This window comes from Malus domestica, chromosome 03 (genome assembly GCF_042453785.1).
Source record: "Malus domestica chromosome 03, GDT2T_hap1".
Classification (NCBI taxonomy): domain Eukaryota; kingdom Viridiplantae; phylum Streptophyta; class Magnoliopsida; order Rosales; family Rosaceae; genus Malus; species Malus domestica.
Window position 1 is genome coordinate 37,027,483 of NC_091663.1, and position 21,874 is coordinate 37,049,356.

General features: G+C 37.3%; 4 protein-coding genes across 6 annotated transcripts; 2 read left to right on the top strand and 2 right to left on the bottom strand.

Annotated features, from left to right (window-relative positions):
- The first annotated feature begins 2,188 nt into the window (after window positions 1–2,188).
- On the top strand, window positions 2,189–6,892 carry LOC103432596 (UDP-glucuronic acid decarboxylase 2). 2 transcript variants are annotated; one of them, XM_070818523.1, is made up of 7 exons: window positions 2,189–3,189; window positions 3,586–3,728; window positions 4,173–4,252; window positions 4,965–5,048; window positions 5,141–5,215; window positions 6,070–6,162; window positions 6,271–6,892. In XM_070818523.1, exons 1-7 carry the CDS (start codon window positions 2,558–2,560, stop codon window positions 6,487–6,489), a joined length of 1,326 nt encoding a protein of 441 aa, XP_070674624.1. In that variant the 5' UTR covers window positions 2,189–2,557; the 3' UTR covers window positions 6,490–6,892. The 2 variants fall into 2 exon arrangements, with proteins under 2 accessions (XP_070674624.1, XP_008369016.3); XM_008370794.4 differs by having other exon boundaries at window positions 2,189–3,184; window positions 3,581–3,728.
- Window positions 6,893–7,133: 241 nt separating this feature from the next.
- Window positions 7,134–13,720, bottom strand: LOC103432595 (caffeoylshikimate esterase). The gene is made up of 8 exons (XM_029100413.2): window positions 13,326–13,720; window positions 13,116–13,206; window positions 12,918–12,950; window positions 8,880–9,026; window positions 8,658–8,788; window positions 8,172–8,309; window positions 7,796–7,894; window positions 7,134–7,636 (listed from the first exon to the last, which is right to left on the bottom strand). The coding sequence occupies exons 1-8, from the start codon at window positions 13,344–13,346 to the stop codon at window positions 7,253–7,255; spliced, it is 1,044 nt and encodes a 347-aa protein (XP_028956246.2). The 5' UTR covers window positions 13,347–13,720; the 3' UTR covers window positions 7,134–7,252.
- A 3,691-nt stretch (window positions 13,721–17,411) lies between these two features.
- Window positions 17,412–19,197, bottom strand: LOC103427440 (outer envelope pore protein 16-4, chloroplastic-like). Of its 2 annotated transcripts, none has more exons than XM_008365492.4 (6): window positions 19,012–19,197; window positions 18,866–18,917; window positions 18,743–18,774; window positions 18,622–18,655; window positions 18,471–18,538; window positions 17,412–17,831 (listed from the first exon to the last, which is right to left on the bottom strand). In XM_008365492.4, the coding sequence occupies exons 1-6, from the start codon at window positions 19,081–19,083 to the stop codon at window positions 17,697–17,699; spliced, it is 393 nt and encodes a 130-aa protein (XP_008363714.3). In that variant the 5' UTR covers window positions 19,084–19,197; the 3' UTR covers window positions 17,412–17,696. The 2 variants fall into 2 exon arrangements, with proteins under 2 accessions (XP_008363714.3, XP_028956248.2); XM_029100415.2 differs by having other exon boundaries at window positions 18,467–18,538.
- A 119-nt stretch (window positions 19,198–19,316) lies between these two features.
- On the top strand, window positions 19,317–21,098 carry LOC103427451 (large ribosomal subunit protein eL22z). Its single transcript, XM_070818529.1, has 2 exons — window positions 19,317–19,690; window positions 20,726–21,098. Exons 1-2 carry the CDS (start codon window positions 19,458–19,460, stop codon window positions 20,868–20,870), a joined length of 378 nt encoding a protein of 125 aa, XP_070674630.1. The 5' UTR covers window positions 19,317–19,457; the 3' UTR covers window positions 20,871–21,098.
- The last annotated feature ends 776 nt before the right edge of the window (window positions 21,099–21,874 follow it).

A 21,874-nucleotide genomic window follows, 5' to 3' on the forward strand; every position in this document is an offset into this window, starting at 1 on the left:
AGTCATAAAATGCTCGTCCACCAGTCTTCTAACCTGATTGGGGTTTTCCACCCAGTTACCATTAGAGTTTCTTATTTTTAGCACCTTGTTTCTTCTGCGTCGTTGAAGCGTAGTCTGATGGAAGAACTTGGTGTTAGCATCTCCCTCCCTTAACCACTTAACCCGAGATCTTTGTTGCCAAAAACTCTCTTCATGCGCCCCTAGGGTATCAATCAACCTAGACTTCTCTAAAATTTCCTCTCTATGCGGTCCCCAATTTTTTTGTAACTCCCCCAGTTGCTCCAACAGATAGTCAATCTGATAGCCTTTCATCTTAAATTTATTTGGGCTCCTCCGGATAAGCTGAGACCGGCAGTCATTAATCTTTTTAAGCCATCTCACTTGGGCACCCCCTTCTTCCCGACAGTCCCAACTCTTCCTCACCACTTCTTTGCAATCCACTTCCTTAGCCCAGAACGCCTCAAAGCGAAACAATTTCCTGCCCCTCCTAGCATCCGGTTCAGTTTGGATAATAATCGGGCAATGATCCGATCCCAAAACCGTCCTGTGAATAACCGTCGTATTTGGCCAAATATCTTGCCAATTCCTATTGCATAATCCCCTGTCTAGACGTTCTTCCACCAGAGATCCGTTTCTCATGCCCCGCCAAGTAAAAGCTGGACCATTAAAGTCCAGATCCAGCAGCTCAGAGGAGTTAAAAAAACTTTCAAGGTACCGGGGCCGATTGTATAGCACCTGAGATCCTCCAGCCTTCTCCAAATCCCACAAGAATTCATTGAAATCTCCTCCACATAACCAAGGCATATCAGAAGGTGAGAAGTAAGTGCTCATCCAATTCCAGATCCTATAGATGTGAACTTGGGTTTTAACTTCGTTGATCTGGAATACTTTAGTATGTACATGTATAATTATATACTGAAATCTTTAGCAATTAAACTCTTAAACGTATATCTAAGGCCATCTCCAACTGATAGCTGACTAGAGGGATCGTTTTAGCCCTTTGGCCCTTCAAGATCCTCAAAGATATTAATATTTTAATGATCAGTACAGAGCCATATTTGCCTCTGTCTCCAACCGAGGGACAGAAGGCTCGTTTTAGCCCTGTCACAAAAAACCGTCTCCAACCAAGGGCCAAACATAATTTATTATTTAAAAATATAATTTAAAAAAATATGAAACAAATTTTGTGAAATAAAAATTATAGGAAAAAATAGAATTTAAAATAAAGTGAAATAGATTTTGTGAAATAGAAATTATACGAAAAAATGGAATTTAAAAAAAATATGAAACAAATTTTGTAAAATAAAAGTTATAGGAAAAAATAGAAGTTATATGAAAAATTTAGTAAAAAAAAAATAATAATAAAACTGTAAAAAAAAAAAATTCAAATGCAACGCTTGAATTTTTTCTTAAGAATTCCTATCGGTTATAACTGACAGGAAATCCGACACGTTTAAAAAAATTCTGGCCAGCCTAGGGCTGGCTGGAAGTGCTCAGCCCTCTAGCCCTTTAGCCCTTTTCAATTCTGTGGGGCCCTCTCAAATTCCACAGCCCTCTAACTTAGCACTCAGTTGGAGACGATTTTTGACCCTTTAGATCTTTCAGTTGGAGAGGGCCTAACACTTTCTTACTGGGTGGTTGCATGGCATATAAGAAATCAAAATTTCGTGGTTAACACGAGTATTGGGTAATGATACAGTAGTGCACCTTCAATCATGTCAAATGAACCGTGCCCAGAAGGATTTGATATGACATTCATAATATCTAACTGAAAAATTAATAATACCCCACCCCCTAAGTAGGCGAGTGACCACCACCAATGTTAAATTGTTAAACCATTAACAATTAGTGGCTTTTTTTCTTTTCTTTTTCGTGATGGTTATTAATTACAATTAGTTAATCAATCAATGAAAAAATCGAAATACAATAACCAAATCCACAGCCTACCAAATCACCCAACTATTAAAAATAAATATTTTTAATACAACAATATATTTGCATTAAGAAAGAAGAATTTGGATTAACTTATAGAATGAAGTTTGAAATCATAAATTGGTATTGGAATTTGTTATTTCGTAATTCAAATTTGAAAACTCTGTTGAAGTTGAAGAAAAACACCAATAGATTGTTCTACTGCATGACAAAGGCAGATAACGTTTTACCTTTATCGCGTTGACGAAAATTGTAATAAATATGTATCCTAATGCCGATTCAATATCCCTCAATCTTTTTCACTAAATAATTACCAATTTAATGCACTAACATAATTATTTGAAAAAAAAAAGGTGACAAACTAATGAATTCCTTTTCCATAAAAATCACACCAAATGACAACCGTTTTCTTTTCAAACAGGAAAAAGGAGCCAAGTGCCGTTTTGTAATTACCGCCAAAAGCCAGACCCTATTTCCCACCCCCTCACTGCTTAAATACCCACAGCACATGCACGAGTGAGACTGCATCACAAAAACCCGGCATAAAGCGAGTTGCCGGAGATTCCAACTCGTTTAACTCAGATTCTCAAAACTCACTCTTCCTCTTCCGACGCAGTTCCGACAAATGGGTTCGGAGCTGATTTTCCGAGGGCACGAAGCCGACCAACAGGTGGCGGACACCTATTCGCCCAAACCCCCAAAGCCGTGGGCCTCCGTGACCCGCCCGATTCACTACTTGCTCCGAGAGCAGCGCCTCGTTTTCATCCTCGTGGGCATTGCTATCGCCACCGTAGTGTTCACCCTCCTCCCGTCCTCCGCCCCTATTTCTCCGTACGCCACCGGTAACGTCCCGATCTCGAACGAGTACGTCCGGTACGACTTCGATTCGTCGGCGACGGCCCATTACAAGCCGGCCTACGACCGACGGTTCGGTTTGAACAGCTGGAATTCTGGCGGCAAGGTGCCTCTGGGGCTGAAACGAAAGGGGCTCCGGATCGTCGTGACTGGCGGGGCCGGGTTCGTCGGATCGCATCTTGTGGACCGTCTGATTGAGCGAGGCGACAGCGTGATCGTTGTGGACAATTTCTTCACCGGAAGGAAGGAGAATGTGATGCACCATTTCGGAAACCCGAGGTTCGAGCTCATCCGGCACGACGTCGTTGAGCCTCTTCTGCTCGAGGTCGACCAGATCTACCATCTCGCTTGCCCTGCCTCCCCTGTTCATTACAAATTCAACCCTGTCAAGACCATTATATCCTTTCCTACTACAATTTATCGTCATTTTTTTTTAAAATTTATTTAACATTTAAGTAGTTGCAGAGTCCTTACCAATCAATTAGTGCAGCGGTCATGGCCGACTTGCTGTTGCGGCCAATTGACTGAGGCGGTCGATAATTGGTCAGGTGGCCAACACTCCTTGATTAATTGGCCAGGGTACAGAACAGTGTCTTTGTCAGTTGGTCAGGCGGTTACATCACCTCGTCTCTTGAGCTTGACAAGAGTGATCCCGCCTGACCAATTGGCCAATGTGACCGCTTGACAATTGCTTGATCGGCAACTGACCTAACTCATGTCTGCATAACGTTTTAGTTCCAATTATTGTTGTAAATTTTTTGGAAGCCTTAATTTTGAATCTTTGGAGATGCACAAAACCAATGTGGTGGGGACTCTAAACATGCTGGGTCTCGCAAAGAGGATCGGCGCGCGGTTCTTGCTGACGAGCACCAGCGAGGTGTACGGCGATCCTCTGCAGCACCCGCAGGTTGAAACCTACTGGGGCAACGTTAATCCAATCGGTGAGTTTCCCAACATCATCTCTTCTCTCTCCGTTTCTTTACCCGTTTCTACTTGTCGTTACGGCGCACGTTAGCGGCAAGATTTTCGTTTAGTCTAAACTGCGCGGGACGGGCGTGTACGTTGAACAAGTTACGGAGTCTAGTGTACGTTGAACAAGGTGGGTTGGGGCCACGTGGCCAAACGTTCCTTGGATCCGGTCGGTTTCCACGGTGAACGGGATACCCGTGATTTGCGGGTCCACTCATCGGACGGTGGGGATTAGTGCTTTCTCCACGTCTCCGCCATGACCAATGGTGATTGGCAGTAAAATAAGTAATTAGGGGAGGGCAGGAATGTAAAATCGACAGGCGTTATGAGGTTTAGAGTCGGTCTAGATCTGACAGGGTGCACAGAGTTTTTGGTCTGTTACCTAACAGGGTAGTTGGCTGTCGAATGGATGACAGGTGTCCGAAGTTGTTACGACGAGGGAAAACGTACGGCCGAGACATTGACCATGGACTACCACAGAGGAGCTGGAGTTGAGGTATGGTAACATTGGCCGTGTTTCACATTTACCGGTCACATTTATAAATGCAAAGTTTGAATGTTTTACTAACGTCACATGGATCTAATGTTCAAAAAATCAACCAAATTATTGATATTTTCGTCAAAAAAAAAAAAAAAAAATAATATAAATGGAATTTAAACAAATAGCTTCTGATACTGTTCACTTTAACGAAAAATCATATTTTAACAATAAAAAATCAATCATGGTACTATTCACTTTACCTTTTATTTTGTTCTTATTGTTAAAATTCAAGGTTTTCAAGCTTTTTTTTATCAGTTTTCCTATATAAAAGGGAGTGAAATGTAAATTTTACCTCGTATCGACGAGATATAGAAAAATCAATAAATATTGACAATATTTAACGATTCACTACTGAAATTTTGCCAAAAGTCATTGCAGATTCGAACTTGAATTTTTATGAGAAATTTTCATACTAAATCTGGACGACTCGATATGCTCACGTATTGCAAATTTTCATAATTTCCATCAAGGGAGATATGGATATCAATATCCATCAATATTTGTATAAATTTGCACATCGATATCTTCACCTATATTGATATTTTAAACACTGCAAGTTTCACATTTATTGATCATATTAATACAGGTGTCTAGAAATCTTTGGAACTTGTTTTTCTTAAATCTTAGAACTAAAGATTTTTGTTTGCAATTTGGTATGTCATTGCAGGTCAGGATTGCTAGGATTTTTAACACTTACGGGCCAAGAATGTGCATAGATGACGGCCGTGTTGTTAGTAACTTTGTTGCTCAGGTAAATTGCTTGTATATTTGATTATCTTTCGTTGAAACAGTGAGCTGTTTGTTTTAATGCTAAATGCGGGATGGTTGGTGGCAATAATGCAGGCGTTGAGGAAAGAACCGATGACGGTTTATGGTGACGGGAAGCAAACAAGGAGCTTCCAATATGTTTCTGATCTGGTGAGTGAGTCTACTTCAATACCATATATTAAGAAGTCGGTGTTGTTTATGTTTGCTTTGTTGCGTTGTGCTTAGCTTGGCGGTTTAATACTTCAAATTGCTTCTTTTAAGGGTTTATAGTATCGAGCCATGTGAAAATTTTATAGTGCAAGATTAGAGACTAAGAAGGTGATTAAAAGTTATTAGTGAATGTTATGTTGCCCATGTGCATCGTACAAAGCATTTGAAATCTGTTTGCGAACTAAAATTTGTACAGATTAGATAAATATAATTGATGCTTTTGTGCACATGCTGCGCACTTCATCTCTGATTTAAGCTTAATTAGGCAATGTTTTGCATTTCGATCAGTTTTTTCGTATGAGAGTAATCATCAACATTCGTTTGTTAATTGCATCTTATGTTGGTAAGTCTGGGTTGACTTGTTTGTGTTCTTGCACCATCGTTGTTTGCTCGGAGGAGTCATATGAATTTTTCAGAATCAAAACTAGTAAACCTCGGAAAAGCAGGATGTTCGTGTCTTTCACGATGTTTCTTTTGAAAGTTTTATAAATATATTGGAGGAAGTAAACAGTCCAATATAGGGTATCTGGCGCCTGGCGGCGATCTGTTTAAGTAGGTATAGAGTAGTACAATTTCCGGTAGACTTTCTTGCAAGTGAGATTTTCTTATGTGCAAGTGTGATTTGGGATAGAATACTTCGTAGTTGGGCATTTGGGGTGTGCTTTTATCTGTTATGCTGGCAAGCGGAAAGTAGTTTCTTCCACGCATAAGTGATTTTCTGGTTTAGTACTGCTTGTTGCTGATGCTGAAAAGTAATATGACACTGCCGTTTTGTGTATCGCAATCCACAACAGGTGGAAGGTCTGATGCGTCTGATGGAAGGTGAACATGTGGGACCTTTCAATCTCGGAAACCCGGGTGAATTCACCATGCTCGAACTTGCAAAGGTAAAATTAAGATCAGATGATATCCCTAATCAAATGTTGCAGCTTAATAATTTTCTGGTTTATCACTTAATTTGTATTTTTTGCTTGTTTGTTGGTTGGTGCTTGCAGGTGGTGCAAGAAACAATCGACCCAGCAGCAAAGATCGAGTATAGGCCGAACACAGAGGATGACCCCCACAAGAGGAAACCTGATATCACAAAGGCTAAAGACTTACTCGGCTGGCAACCAAAGGTGTCCCTTCAAAAGGGTCTCCCTCTCATGGTCTCTGACTTCAGGAAACGCATCTTTGGTGACCACAAGGAAGAAGGCGCTACCACAGCCCTGTAATATATCTCCCGATGTTAATGTCTTGGCATGGCAATTGGCAAATATACTTGAATTCTCACTTGCAAAACTGCAACGGGGAAAGACAGTTCTTTATTTCGTTCTCTTTCCCGTCCAATTCCCAGACAAAATACAGCAGCAAAGATCTCGCAGCAGCAGTAGTAGCAAAAACAGTAGCGTATAAGTTCCAGCACCCGTTTGTATGTCCTTTTGTTCGTTCTGTGTTGTTATCGTCTTAAAGCTTAATAGAACAGCGAGAGCTTCTCTTTTCCGTCTTCCTATTCTTTTCTGTGCCACCGGTCTCCATTAGAGGCGGCATTGATAAGATTACATAAATTTTCATGATATTTACTTCTTGTATTCTGAATTAGCTTCTCAAAATTATTGATCCATTTCATTAGTTACATATCAACGTTCAAACAAAGATGCTTGTATGCACCAAAAGCCCTAGGTTCGGCGAGGTAAATGTATTTAAAGGGAGAGTTTTTAGCAGCTGGTGCTGCTACGTTTGGCAGTGAACTCGCTTTTGGGTAAACCGTATCAGGTTACGATCGTTAAAGACCTTTTGTTCCCCTATGCACCTCTTTTGATTTTTGGACTTCGCATCGAAGACATTAAAGAAGGATTGAGAGAAATAAACAAAGATGTGTGGAAATCATTTTTCTAAAAGTACGATAATCATTAGTTAAGTGTATTTGATATTCGGAGATAGATTGTTATAGAGAGGTCCATGAAGCATCTCTAATGGAAACACCGTAATTTTGAGTTACACTGGCGAGTGATGTAGCAATCTGCGCCCTCGCAACCCACAAAAATATGATGGCTTCCGCGGTCGCTGCTTTTTTTTTGGTGTCTGGGGTGGTGGAGATGCCGTGCCGTTCATTTTCAGAATGCCATTCTTAAACGTGTGGATTGGTTGCACCACGACGGAGTTGTCATCACTCGTGTGCTTCTCGAGCCAAGTTATGATGTCTGCAAAGACGACCTCCACGTTCCCATCGGGCTCTCCCGACGTTAGGCCGTGCCACATTCCAGGGTACAATTTTATGGTCTTGTCTGTGCTGCTGGCTTTCTCATACAGTGATCTGCTCACTTCTGGGTCTGTAACTGTATCTGCCTCCCCATGCAACACGAAGAATGGTAGCCTCACCTGCCCAAATGAATCCCAAAAATCAACGCTAATCGGGTCAATTAGCAATCTAAGTAGTCTAGCATTATTACTGAATCAACTCAGCAGACGAAGGTTAGACCAGTTGGCCAGCATAGTGTGTCGGTCAAAATATATTGAATAAAATGGAAGCGAAAATACCTCATGCAAAGTGTCTTCAAGGGTCATGCTAGTTCTCAGCATTTCCAGTGCTGTTTTAAGCCTTGGCCTGTCTTGATATATCAGTTTGTTGGTCCTTATCTGAAAGGGACACCATCTAAACATTTAAACTCGATCCATTTCCATCTAACATTTCGAAAAAAAAAAAGTTACAAATTTGAGGCTATCTCGTTCCAGCAGCTTTCGCAAAAGATTCACTTTCGTTCCCGTATTTTCGATTGCATCAAAATTGGTATTGAGTTTTGCAAATTGTACAAATCCGAGAGAATCGTTAAACTTCTGTTAGGGTAAATTTGACGGACTCGTAGAAGGAACGTTTTTGGATTGGTACAAAATTTAGAGTAGAGTTAATTGTCACCTTTTCGCGCTTTACAGGATCTTTGAAGGCATAGTCAATGACGTCCTTGGTGGGTACTATCTTCCATTTGGGAATAATCTCCTCCACTCTGGTTAATACATTGATCACCAGCGGGTGTGGCTTGACCTTTTCTGATATCTACCAAAATATTAGACGCAAAAAAAAGGGTCAGTTTAATTTGGTGAACCAAGCTTCACCAACAAAACCAAATCCAAACTTACACGCAAATTGGGATACAACTTGGCTGCTGAAGGAATCAGCAGCACCCCCTGCTAATCACCGATCACGACTGGATACGTGTCGAAGTTGTTGATTGGACACGTGTCCAGCCGTAATTGGGGATCAGCAGGGCGTGCTACTAATTCTTCAGCAACCAAGTTCCGTTCCGCAAAGTGTGAGCAAAACTTCAGCCCGATGGTCGGATTAGGTGAGTAGAACTTACACACGAAATAACTAAACGTAAAATGTAATGTGTGTTACTATTACCTTACACATGGGTGCAACAAGAACAGCACCATTCCAGAATGTGGGATCCTTCTTGTGAAGCAACAGGGAAACTGCCCCTCCCATGGATTCTCCATACAAAAATCTGCACTTGTCCCGGTACTCCTCCTCCGCTGCGATACCATTTTAAAATCGCTTTCATTAAAACTAAAATAACTTTGTATCGTCACACTTAAAAACTTCGTAATTGTATTAGATACTAACCACTAATTGATTTGAAGAATTCATTGCAATCGTTGACTATGTTTTCGAACTTCTTGATGTAACATCTAGCCCCTCTCGAACGTCCGTGGCCCTCGTAGTCGATTCCAAACACGGCATAGCCCGCGTTAGCTAGGCGAATCCCACACTCTATGTACATGACCATAGCACATCGAAGTAATTTATCAATTAATGGTTAACATTAAAATAAAAAAGTAATTAAGGATGTGTATTCAATTGGAATTTTGAGGGATTTTAATTATTTTAATGAATCTAAGAGTATTCAATCAGGATTCTAAGTGATTCTCTGAAATTCAGTGTGTATTCAATTAGGATTTTAAGATAGTTTATTAAAATCCTTAGAAATTCGGGTGTATTCAATTAAAATTTTAAAGATGTTTATAACATTTCAGGTGTATTCAATTAGAATTAGAATTTAAAGAATTTGGAAAAGTTGAGGAATTAGAGGGAATTAGAGAGATTTTGTAGTGTATTTTAAGCATCCACAAATCTCGCATCTTCTCATGAGATTTGGAGGAAATTGAATCAAAATTTTACATAGAATCTCTACAAATCAATTAATGGGAGTGTATTCAATTGAGAATGTGAGATATTTTAATGGATTTATTAATCCATAGATTTTTATGGAGTTTAATTGATTTGTAGAGATTACATATAAAATTTTAATTCAATTCCCTTGAAATCTCATGGGAAGATGTGAGATTTGTGGATGATTAAAATACACTACGAAATTTCTCAAATTCCCTCAAATTCCTCAACTTTATCAAATTCTTTAAAATCAATTTCTAATTGAATACACCTGAAATGTTATAAACTTCTTTAAAATCCTAATTGAATACACCCATATTTCTATGGATTTTAATAAACTATCTTAAAATTATAATTGAATACACCTAGCATTTCAGATAATCACTTGAAATTCTGATTGAATACCCCTAAATTCATTAAAATAATTAAAATCCCAATTGAATACACCCCCATAAACTCTGTAAAAATTCATGAATTTATAAATCTATTAAAATCTCTTAAATTTCCAATTGAATAAACGCTCTAAGTCATATCAATATTTAAATACTAGAGACCCTACGGCCCAAAATTTATTTGCCAACTAAAACCAAACCCGGTTGGCCAAAAATTTCAGCTTAATTTGGGACCTGGTTCATGCGACATGACAGTTGAATGTCTGCATGGAGGGTTACTGTCAATGATGGCCCAAAATAATAAATTTGAAAGTAAAAAGCACACCTCACATTATAATTTTCAAATAGCAAATTTAAAGGTCGAAAATGTCTTGACGAGAAAAATTTGCTTTCACATGTACTATTTGCAACTGTTTCTGTTGCTATATGTACTTATGTGAGTGCACATGTTGTAAATGCAATTGATATATGACATGCAAGGAGTGTAAATGATGCATGCAAGTGCTTCTCGTTGCGTACAATATATTTGTTATGTGTCACTTGTTCATCGTTATCAATCTTTATCTAAAAATTAAAAATGTTCATCACCATACCTAATTAAATTATTGAGTATGGTTATGCTAAAACAAAGGGAAGGGATTCTCGCTGGATCATTTTCTTGGAAATTCTGTGATCGTGACTGTTCATCCTATATCGTATGATCATAAATCATTTTAAATATAAATATAAATAGTACTTAATGAAAATTAATTGTACAACATACGATAAATGATTGCAATCATAAGATATTCATGATACCCAAAAAAAAATCCGAAAGGAATCCAATGAGGATCCTATTCCTAAAAAACAGTGGTCAAACATGAGGGCAATTATTTAAGAGAAAGTCTAAAGTAGATAGGACGTTTTGATAGCTTATTAATTAACATTATAGACAACGGCAACTGACCGGAAAAGGATGCTTCTTGGAAATCCTAGAGATTCTGTGATAGTGATCATTTATTGTACATCGTGCGATTAGTTTTCTTTAGATATTATTTATATTTAATTTAAAATTAAAAATTTTAAAATAATTTTTAACCATACAATATACGATGAATGGTAACGATCACATGATCCCTAAGATGAAAAAAATCGGCGATAATCCTTTTCCCAACTGACCTACTAAATGCCAGTTATAAAGATTCGATGGGATACATGTAGCTGAGCTAGAAACTCTCTCCCCTGTTCATAAAAATCGAAGCAAGATAGTGTCCCTCCCAGCACTCACTGTTTCGTGTCTACGTAGAAACTATTTAAAATTCAACATTTTATCACAAACAGATGAATGCGAGGATCATATCTATCATGACCACTATTTACTGTTCATAATAGCGGAATTTCCTCTAATTTAAGCTATTATATACGACGGCGTAAGTTTAACCCCGTCAGTGATAGTCCAACAAAACTTATCATTTGACCAAAAAAAACACAAACACGTTGTCAGTTGTGCCTCAAATAATTGAACATTGAACCAGAATGGCAGCAGTCATTCAGTGCAGTAGGCATAGGGAGTAAGAAGAGTGTGGGCAATAATAATCCCGCGTAGGTGGGATAGGACATGAAAGGGACGGTGCAACACACATGTTTGGCAATGATTTAAGCTTATCCGCGCTGTGTTTCTTTTCTAATTCTTGTCTCCCCTTTGTGAATCGTAACAAATGCAGGGCACGGATGGCATATGAGACAACAATATCATCAGAATTCACATGCGTCGATTTCCCTATGAGAAATGGTAAGGAGAGACTCTTAAAGTGAAAATTTTCATGAATTCTTAGCTACCTCATAATTTAACGGTAGTTTTCGTGTCAATATGTTAAAATATTATGCTAAAAACATGAGGTTACAAAGAAATAATTGAATGTCTTACTTTTGAAAGAGTCTCCTTAGTCTCTTTCCCTATTTACCAAAAGATATTATCATCTTTTGATTCGATAACATAACTGACTAGACATATGCCCTTTTTGAGAGGCAAATTACTCGATAAAGGTAGTGACTTTCACTCTCGTTTTGTCGTTCTGTGCTTAATTCAACAGCTAGAAAATAATAAAGTACGTTGGGAGAAAAAAAATTGCAATGATTTAAGCGTATCCGCGCTTTGTTTCTTTTCTAATTCATGTCTCTCCTTTGTGAATCGTAACAAATGCAGAGCACGAATATCATATGAGACAACAATATCATTAGAATTCACATGTGCCTATTTCCTTATGAGAAATGGTAAGGAAAGACTCTTAAAAGTGAAACATTTTATGAATTCTTAGCTACCTCACAGTTTAACGGTAGTTTTCGTGTCAATATCTTAAAATATTATGCTAAAAACATAAAGTTACAAAGAAATAATTAAAAGTCTTACTTTTAAAAGAGTCCCCTTAGCCTATTTTCCTATTTACCAAAAGATATTATCATCTTTTGATTTGATAACATAACCGACTAGACATATGCCCTTTTTGAGAGGCAAATTACTGGATAAATGTAGTGACTTTCACTCTTGTTTTGTCGTTTTGTGCTTAATTCAAAAGCTAGAAAATAATAGAGTACGTTGGGAGAAAAAAATTGCAAAAATCACTTTCCTAGGGTTAAAAACCCATCGATTAGCTTGAAAATTATTACCTTGTGAATTGATTTGCCTAATTTTAGGGTATTTTACCTTGAGTGCATTTTTACTCATCACCATTTAATGTGATGTATGCTCACCATCTTATTTATCACTGTTAGATGAGTTTGAATTTTGATATTTGTGTTTATCTATTATACGAATCTCGAAATTCAAACTCATCTAACGGTAATTAATAGAGTGAAAAGCATACACCATATTAAATGATAGTGAGCAAAAATGCTCCCATTTTACCTTTCATGCAGAAAAAAGGTGGAGATGAAGAAAGGTGAAAGTTACCCTAAAACTTTCTTTCCCGTTTTACCGTTGAAGGGGAAATTACTGTCTTAACACTATAATTAAAAGTTAAATGCCAGATTAATTAAAGAAGTAATGGTAATGGAGATTAAGAAAGAAGAAAGAAGGAATGGAAAACGAGGAAGATGAATTATTGAAGATGATATTTAATACCTCTCATGAAACCGCTGCACTCCATGCCATACCCTGCAACTCCATTAATGAGCACCGGTTAATATCCACGCATGCTCCCATCAAACAGGGATGCAGATTCGGACGTAACCGAGTTGGTTAGAACAGTGTATTTGCTCGAGTTTGAAAAAAAACAAAAGAAAGAAGAGAGAGAGAGAGAGAGAGAGAGAGAGGGAGTACCATGGCAAAGAAAAACAAGGGCCTTTGGAGATGAAAAGGGCAACCATCTGCAAGTAAAAAGCTCCACTCCTCTTGAATTCCTTATGTAAACCTTCTCTCATGGAACAAAATAAACACCATTAATTAGAGAAAACACTATTTATATAAACATAATGTATATATCAACATTGTCTAATTCAAGCAAACACATATATATGTATATATACTTACTTCTTGATATTCTCCCTCCATGTTCACGCAAGAGAGCAAATTTAAAGAAAAGAAAACGACTCAGAGATCAAATCGATCCCATGTTTTTTATCCTACTGTGGATCTGTAGTGACGATGATAATTTGGAAAAAGAGAAGGTTGATGAGCGGCAATGTTATAAATTATAATATAATATTAGCCAAAAGAGGGAGAGATTCTGAAAGAAGATGGCGAATAAAGTGGAGACTCTGAAACTGATGAGATGAGAGAGAGAGAGAGAGAGAGGGACCGTGGGTACGTGTTTATCTGGAAATGTGATTTCTTTTCCGAAACCCAAATTGCGAAATATATGAAATGAAAGAAAGTGTTGATTGGCGTAGCAAAGAGACCAATTAGATTCCGAGGATTCTCTCGACGATTCTCAAATCGTGTTCATTCATTATATATTGTGTGATCAGTTTTCATCCTATTATATTTATGTTTAATTTTAAATAAAAATATTTAAAATGATTTCTAATTGCAAGATGTACGATGAACGAACACGATTTCAGGATTTTCAGGATCCTCACAAAGAGGATCGAGAGAGAATCCTCATTCGGGTGCAAAATCTACAAAATTTAGCCTCATATTTTTAATTATTTGTTTTTATGTATGAAGTTAGTCATTTTTTTCCTCCAAGGGTTAATGACCTATAATTCTCACCTCAACTTTATATTTTGTTAAATTTTTGTATTTCTTTAATATTTTTTTGCATGCTAACAACTTCAGAATTAGTTTTTGTATAATCTATCTTATTTTATTTTATGATTGTTTTGATGTAAAAAATTCAAATTCTGAAAATTTTCTATGAAACTTTTTATGGATTACATGCAAATGGATGGGTATTTATAAAATTTTGGCGTTGGATCAAATTTGGATTAATTAATAATATTATTTAAAATGTTGAATTTAAATTTGAGTTGTTGGATTTTATTATTATTGTTAATTGATTAAAATGTATTTTTACCATTGGATTTTAAAAGTAACCCAAGGGCGAGGCTCATTGAATCATTACTCAAGAGGAGTGACAACCGTGGGTGGCAACTCTCATGAAATCACATCCACACATTATTTTAGTCCTATTGTGTGCGGCGCCACACTGGATTAGCCCGCATCAATGGAATTGATGCGCAGGCCCTGCTTTCCGCCTTTTTTACCTGGATTAATTACCATAATAGCCCAATTTTCCGGATCTTCCATCTAATTATTCTCATCAAACAATCCGGATTTTTTAAATTTGATTCAACGACTAAAGTTATTATAACTTTTAACGTAGGCCTGTATTTTTAACCGTTGGATCAAATTTCAAGAGCCCGAATTATTTGATGAAGAAGATTAGATGGAAGATATCCGAAGATGATCAATTTCTCTATTTTCCACCCAAAATCTTTTCCACCCTAGGTGGACACAAGACCCAAATACTTACCACAATCACAAAATCTTGTTTTGTCCACCCCATAATACACCCCTTTCGATATTCTTTTCAAATTTTACTTATATATAACGAGTTTAATATCTAATTATAGATAATTTACTAATAGTTAATCGGAAAGTCACTTCCTCCATTGTCGCTTCATTTGGACCCAAAAAGAAAAATGTCTTTTCCTCCATTGTTGTTTGTATAAAAAAAATAAGCATTAGAGTCGTAATAATTATGTGTTTCGACGTTTATCCAAAAGTGCATCACGAGTCGTGAAAAAGTTGATAGTAAAATTCACGGAAAAAAGAAAGAAATTTCCTCAAAAAGGTATAATTTGTATAGCTGTATGTAAGGAAGCACCATCTTTTGCTTTGATACCTATTTATTAGGAAAACTAATGAAAATAATCTGAAAAATTATGAGTTTTAAAGATAAGGACAAAATAAATGATTAAGAGAATAGTACCAAGATTAACTTTTTAGTGTAAAAAATATAATTTTTCGTTAAAATAAATAGTACCAGAAAATTTTCGTTAAAATTCTCTTTATTTATTTGTGTCACCAACCAAGCACCAAACTTTTTAAAGTCATTTGATATAGTTGCTTTGTACATAGTTAAATTTATAACATCATTTGATTTTTAGGGCACTATTTTCTACTTTAGGTACCAAGAGATTTTGATAAGACTTTAAAATGACTTCAGGGTGACCATCTACCATTTCTACTTTAGGGTGCCCTGTTTAATTTTGAGTGGCGATAAGTCCACCAAACAGTACCTTTTTTTACCCACCTTATATTTTTAGTTACGTTTTTTGAAACTGTATTTTAATTTTACTTTCTAAAACTCAAAATCCGTTTCGCTTCGACTTGTGGACTCTCTCTTCTTCCTTAAACTTATAAATCGCGTCTTAAAACATATGTAAGATCCAACACTCAATAAGACTATGCCTCATGTGCAATAAATTTGATTATAAATCTCCATGAGTTAACTTCTAACAATCAGAGAATATTAAGTTAAAAAAATTGAAGAGATGAAAAAAAAAAATTAGCCTGCACATCCAACTTAAACGCACATAAGAAACTAACAGTAAGACATTGTGGAGCTAATTTTGAGTTTTATTGAGACGACTTTCAAGTTTCAGGGAGCAAAATGAAATCAAAATCGAGTTCTAGGATGCAAAGTGGAACAAACTACCATTTTCAGAAAGTAAAGTGACGATTTTTAAGTTACATAGAGCAAAATGAGATTAAAATCGAGTTTCAAGGGACATAGCTAAAAATAAACCTTATTTCTAATATCGGCCTAACCCTCACAAATACTTTGATAATAAATTTGATAATCTTTCATAAATACTTTGATATTTCACCAACCGCATAACCCTCACAACCAAAATAGGAACCAAATTATTGAGTCGTCACCTAAACAGTTGACCTTGTATTCGTTCATTCAAGCAGAGACCGACTGCTCATGCTTTCTTCATAAATAAAATTAGGTTAACAGGTAGAGAAGATAGTCACTCACCATCTGTCAAATAAAAAGCCTAGGCCCTCATTGGTTCCTAATTACCAAATTACAACCTATATCATCTGCTTATTGTTAATACTTACATATCAAGCAGGAATCGTATCGAAGCCAACTCAAACAAAATCAACGATGCACGAAAACGCACTGTTCAAGTGTAAATAGTTATTTTATGCACTTGGTTTTGAGATGGTATGAACCTACGCGGAGTAGAAACTCCATCTTTTATGCAATCACAAATAGACTTACAGAAAAACGAAGATAAAAGCTCTATAATATTGCAGTAATGTCTAAGTTGACTAATTATAAACAGAGATTTGTCTATTCTTTCGTGTGTGTTTTTTGGTTCTTTTTGGTTTTTCGGGTATCAGTGTGTACAGTGCTCACCTGGTTTAGTTTCACCCATTATTCAAAGACTCAGGCCTGATTTGGTACTGAGTTAATTATGAAAAAAGTGAGTATAAAAAAAAGCTAAGAGCTTTTTTGTATTTGGTAAACATCCAGCTTCAGTTTTTTTTTTCACAATTTTAGGTGAAAAAAAAGCCAAAAACACAAAGCTGCAAAACCCAGCTTTGAAAAACAGATTTTTTTTCACATATGTTTTACATAAAAGTTTACCAAACACCATAATACTGCTGTTTTTTTTAAAGCACTTTTACAAAAAAGTTTACCAAACAGTGCTGCTTTATTTCACAGCACAGCAGAAACAATTTTTTTTCAAAGCACAACAATACCAAACCAGCCCTTAGCACTGAGGTGATTCTGAAAAAAATGGGTATAAAAAAAAGCTGTGAGCTTTTTTGTGTTTAGTAAACATTCAGCTTCAGCTTTTTTTCTCACAGTTTTGGGTGAAAAAAAAACCAAAAAACACAAGCTGCAAAACCCAGCTTTGAAAAACTGGCTTTTTTTCACATCTGTTTTACATAAAAGTTTACCAAATACTATAATACTGTTTTTTTTTTCAAAAGCGCTTTTACATAAAAGTTTACCAAACACTCTGCTGCTTATTCTCACAACACAACAGAAGCAGTTTTTTTTCTAAACACAACAATACCAAACCAGCCCTGAAGGGGTGTATCGGTTGAAGGGCATTCATTCTCGATTAAGTATGCATTAAAAGGAACGTCTGCAACAACACTGAATCTTTATTATCCCCTCTACTGGTGTACAAACCAAACAAAAAACTGAAAGGCATACAAAATAATTGAATCGTCAATCAACAGTCGCTTGGTTCATAGACGCTAAACCTATAGACATAACAGAAAGCATTTCTTTGCTTAGTCATAACTAATGCTAGTGACACAGACAAATGGATCTAAGCAGGGGATGAAAAAGGAAAGTACATGATGTAAGGAGAGGAGAACAACCTCCTCTCGGATGCTCTCCTCCGCAGTTTTCCACCAAGAGGTATTTCAAATTGCTCTAGCATAGTCAGTGGCAACTTTGAAAGCAGACACCAGACAAGCCATAGGAATCACCTGCGTCCAGCTTCGTGTCATAGCGGCAATGGCTCCCCCTGCTACTGCACCAGCAACCAAACCATTCACCTGCCAGAAGGGGGAAAAGTACAGTTCTTTTAGCAGGCCATCATGCTTCTGCACATCATATTATTCTTCAGGTTATTATTGTCCTACTCCTACATATGCAAGAATATCAACGAGCGTGTCGAGCGATAAACATACAATCACAATCATACAAAAAAGTAAGCTGCCATTTCATGGGATTTCAGAGTTTTAAAGCTTGCTTGACATGTCCTTTAGCTTAAAGAATTAGCATTTCAAACTTTATTCTTTAGAGACTCAATGAAGATACAAAATCCGGTTGCACCACCAATATAGACAAATTATCAAGTGCAACCTTTGCAAGTTTTACATAGAAATCCACTATCCAGCTGGCTAGCTGGTGAATCTGGTGTTGCCAGGAAATATGTTAATGCAGCAGCAATGGTGTGTCCCGGATACAATATAGAACCCGAGTGCAAGAGCTTATGAGCAATGCAAGTTGGATTACATTGCGCAAATTACTAACAAGCGCTTCGTTTGAATTAGTAACCATAATCACGATTATCGTTATTTGGACTTTCCAAAAGCACATTTAGATCACAATGACTTTCCAAAAATTGGGTTTCTTCCTAAAACACAGATTACACACATTCGAAGGCAATGTCGATGGATATACTCACTAACCCAATCACTCTTTCCCCGATATCTTTGAAGCCCGCAATGAGTAACAGTACATATCCCAGCAACGAGTCCTGCAACCCAATGCCGCTCAGAACATAACAAACAGAAAACAAAAACAAAAACAAGCAGCAGGATTTATACATCTGAGCTTTACCATATTGCACTCCACACGCTCCAGCGGACCTCGCCTGCTCACGGAACCAAAGCAAACGTATAACTCTAAGGTTTTACTAACAACACAAAGACAACATATTTTTTCACGAAAGAATCTGTACCACGAAAGCCGCCTGAGCTGCTCCAGTCAAGCCTAAATCCGCGGCAAAAAGATACAGTGTAAAAAACCCAAAATTAATTTGCCATTTTTAAGCTAAGAACAATTGAAAAGTTCGGAACTTTACCTTGTTTACGAGCATCGTGGGGACCGGAACACAAGCCCCAAATTGCACCGGCCTGAAATTAATGGGATTTTAGAACAAAGAACTTGGGAGAAATAGAAATTAGAGTAGATTGTTTTCCACTTGAGTTCGGAAGGGGTTGGGTTTACCGTTCCGATGCGGAGGATGGAATCGACGGCGACGGAGGAGCAGGGCACGACGTCGTACGGCTCTCCCTCCATCTATCAGTTCCGCTCCCGCTTTCCGAAGCAAAATACTCAGTTACTCAGGTGCCGAAACGACGCCGTGGACCCATGACTCGTCGGAAGTAATCCGAGACGAAACGAAACGTGGGAAGAGAAACCACCAATACGACAGCGTTAAACCCATCTGGGCTTATGAGATTATTGGGCCGGGTAGACAGGCCCAGACGTGTTTGTAGCTAAGTCTTATACTCGGGCTTTGGGCCCTTACCCGAAATATAAAATAAAAACCCGCGAATCCAAAACCCTAGCACCTTTTATTCTACTGAGAGCTAAGAGCTAACCCTAACATACGCAGCTCCCACACGCAGAGAGAGAGAGAGAGAGAGAGAGGGAGAGAGAGAGAAGCAAAGATGAGTCGTGGGGCGGCAGCAGGGACGAAGGGAGGGAAGAAGAAGGGAGCTTCGTTCACGATAGACTGCGCGAAGCCTGTGGAGGATAAGATCATGGACATCGCCTCACTGGAGAAGTTCCTCCAGGAGCGCATCAAGGTCGGCGGCAAGGCTGGCGCTCTCGGTGACTCCGTCACCGTCTCCCGCGAGAAGAACAAGATCACCGTCACCTCCGACTCCAACTTTTCCAAAAGGTACCAACACACGCTCTTACCTTATTTTATTTATTTGTTTACAAATACCATTTTGCTTTATACCCATTTGTAGATCTGAATTTTGATTAAAACCCAATGAATTAAACCTCATTTGCTTGTGATTATTTGTGGAATATGTTTTTTATTTGTATATTTTTGAGCAAATATTTGATAATGCGTTGGTTTGTTCTTCAATTTGAAGTTTTAATCTTTTGAATTAGTCAAGGTTTTGGATTATTGCATTTTACATGAGTATACATTGCGGCTGAACGTAAAATAATTAGATTTCTTGTACCTTGATTAGTATTAGAGCTCGATGTGTTTTTCAAATAGCTGAAAGCGCTTTTAGTGAAAATATTTTTGGAACCAATCCTTAATCAAAATACAAGGAAATTCGGGAGAAACACTTAAATGCTTCTTGCACAAAGCACATAACTGGTGGTTCTTGCAAAAAGCACTTCAAGTACTTTTGGAACCCAAAAATATTTTCTCTAAAACCGTTTTCAGTCATTTTAGAAGCATATCCAAACGAGCCTTTAATTGCAATTAGAAACTTGATAATTTGCATATGTTAGGCTAATTGATGCAGGTGCTCACTTGTTTGTAACTATTTTTTTTAAACCGTCGATATTATTTACACTAAGGGAAATGAGTAGGTTTAGCCTCACAATGGGCTAGCAATAATGTGGTTCAAATTCGCGTTTGGCGAAAACCGAACCTAAGATGTTTGTAACTAATTAACGGTGTGTAAAACAATATTGTTTCGTTGGTTGGAAATCTTTGATGCTGGGAGGAGAATTTGCAATGGCTTATTTTCTCCATATCTCGGAGTTTTAGATTTCTTTTCAATTGTATTTTGGTATGTTGCATTTCTATGAATGCAAATTGAAGTTCAGCTTAAAGTGTGTGAAAGTCTTATATCTTGACTGGTAACGGTTTCAGCTAAAAAAATGAATACTCTTATGTCGATTGTTGAGCAGTCATTGTCTTCTCTGTTTTCTTTTGTGTGTAACCTTTGTATTGCTCGTTTCTCAGGTATCTTAAATACTTGACGAAGAAGTACTTGAAGAAGCACAACGTGAGGGATTGGCTTCGCGTGATTGCATCCAACAAGGACCGCAATGTTTATGAATTGAGATACTTCAACATTGCTGAGAACGAGGGTGAGGAGGAAGACTAAGCACTTGTCTCCTGTTTTGTGGCATTACCGGTTGGTCTTAGTTGTTCTTTAGACCGTCTTTTGTTTTTTAACCTGTCTTATCTATCAACTTCTGTTTTAGCTTGTTTCATGATTGACACTTCCTATGAAATTAAGCTTCTTCTGAGACTTTGTTTTGAAATTTAGAATCTGGTTATTACATTATCTATGTGCCTGGTGCAATACATATTTCCTCGAGGAATTTGGTTATGGCGGATTGAATTTTTCTACGGTGTTTTATGTACAAGATCTGTGAAAATTTTCACCTTCATTGAACTTTGTTTTATGTACAAGTCGTTAATTGTAGGGATTGAGTTGGACTCATCTTATCTAGTTGTTAATTAAACCGTGTTTAGTTGAGACTGAATTGGGGTTATTTCCGAGACCCGAAGTTTGATTATCGCATTCTCCGATATCGCTTGCATAAAAGAAACATCGTGATGCAAACCTAAACTTAATCAATCAGATTGATTAAGATTATCTGATTGATTAAGTTTAGGTCGCTCATATAAAAGAAAACATATACATAATCTGTGATGTAGACCTGAACTTAATCAATCAGATTGATTAGGATTATTGCTCATATAAAAGAAAACATATATATAATCTTGATGTTGACCTATACATAATCAATCAGATCGATTAAGATTGTGTGTCCATCGCATCATGTAAGTTTAAATTTCAGTTCGGCTGATTGCATTAAATTAGTATATGGCTCGAAAATATCAGATTAAAGTAAGGGAGTTTTAACGAAACATTCTCAGTACTGTTCACTTTTAAGGAAAATGACATTTTTACTTTAAAAAGTATTGTTCTAAAAATCTCTTCTAAAGTCGCCTAGACGTTAGGCATTAGGTAGCTGGTCATCGTCCCCAATCATGCCTAGACGTTTGAAAATTAAGAAATGGCGCCTAGACTAGTTGAGACGCCTGTCTAGATCGCCGAAGCACTCGTCCAGATCCGTTTAGGTTGCGACTCACTTAAAC

Bases quoted from the DNA above. Each gene is read 5' to 3' on its own strand.
- LOC103432596 (XM_070818523.1), top strand. From the start codon at position 2,558: ATGGGTTCGGAGCTGATTTTCCGAGGGCACGAAGCCGACCAACAGGTG. The intron at 5,216-6,069 runs GTGAGTGAGTCT...AATCCACAACAG, and splicing joins TCCAATATGTTTCTGATCTG to GTGGAAGGTCTGATGCGTCT. The intron at 6,163-6,270 runs GTAAAATTAAGA...TGGTGCTTGCAG, and splicing joins CCATGCTCGAACTTGCAAAG to GTGGTGCAAGAAACAATCGA.
- LOC103432595 (XM_029100413.2), bottom strand. From the start codon at position 13,346: ATGGAGGGAGAATATCAAGAA. The intron at 13,207-13,325 runs GTAAGTATATAT...CCATGAGAGAAG, and splicing joins TGGAGGGAGAATATCAAGAA to GTTTACATAAGGAATTCAAG. The intron at 7,895-8,171 runs GTGACAATTAAC...TGTCCCTTTCAG, and splicing joins ATCCTGTAAAGCGCGAAAAG to ATAAGGACCAACAAACTGAT.
- LOC103427440 (XM_008365492.4), bottom strand. From the start codon at position 19,083: ATGGAGGGAGAGCCGTACGACGTCGTGCCCTGCTCCTCCGTCGCCGTC. The intron at 18,775-18,865 runs GTAAAGTTCCGA...CCGCGGATTTAG, and splicing joins CCACGATGCTCGTAAACAAG to GCTTGACTGGAGCAGCTCAG. The intron at 17,832-18,470 runs GTTAGTGAGTAT...CCCTTCTGGCAG, and splicing joins ATCGGGGAAAGAGTGATTGG to GTGAATGGTTTGGTTGCTGG.
- LOC103427451 (XM_070818529.1), top strand. From the start codon at position 19,458: ATGAGTCGTGGGGCGGCAGCAGGGACGAAGGGAGGGAAGAAGAAGGGA. The intron at 19,691-20,725 runs GTACCAACACAC...CTCGTTTCTCAG, and splicing joins GACTCCAACTTTTCCAAAAG to GTATCTTAAATACTTGACGA.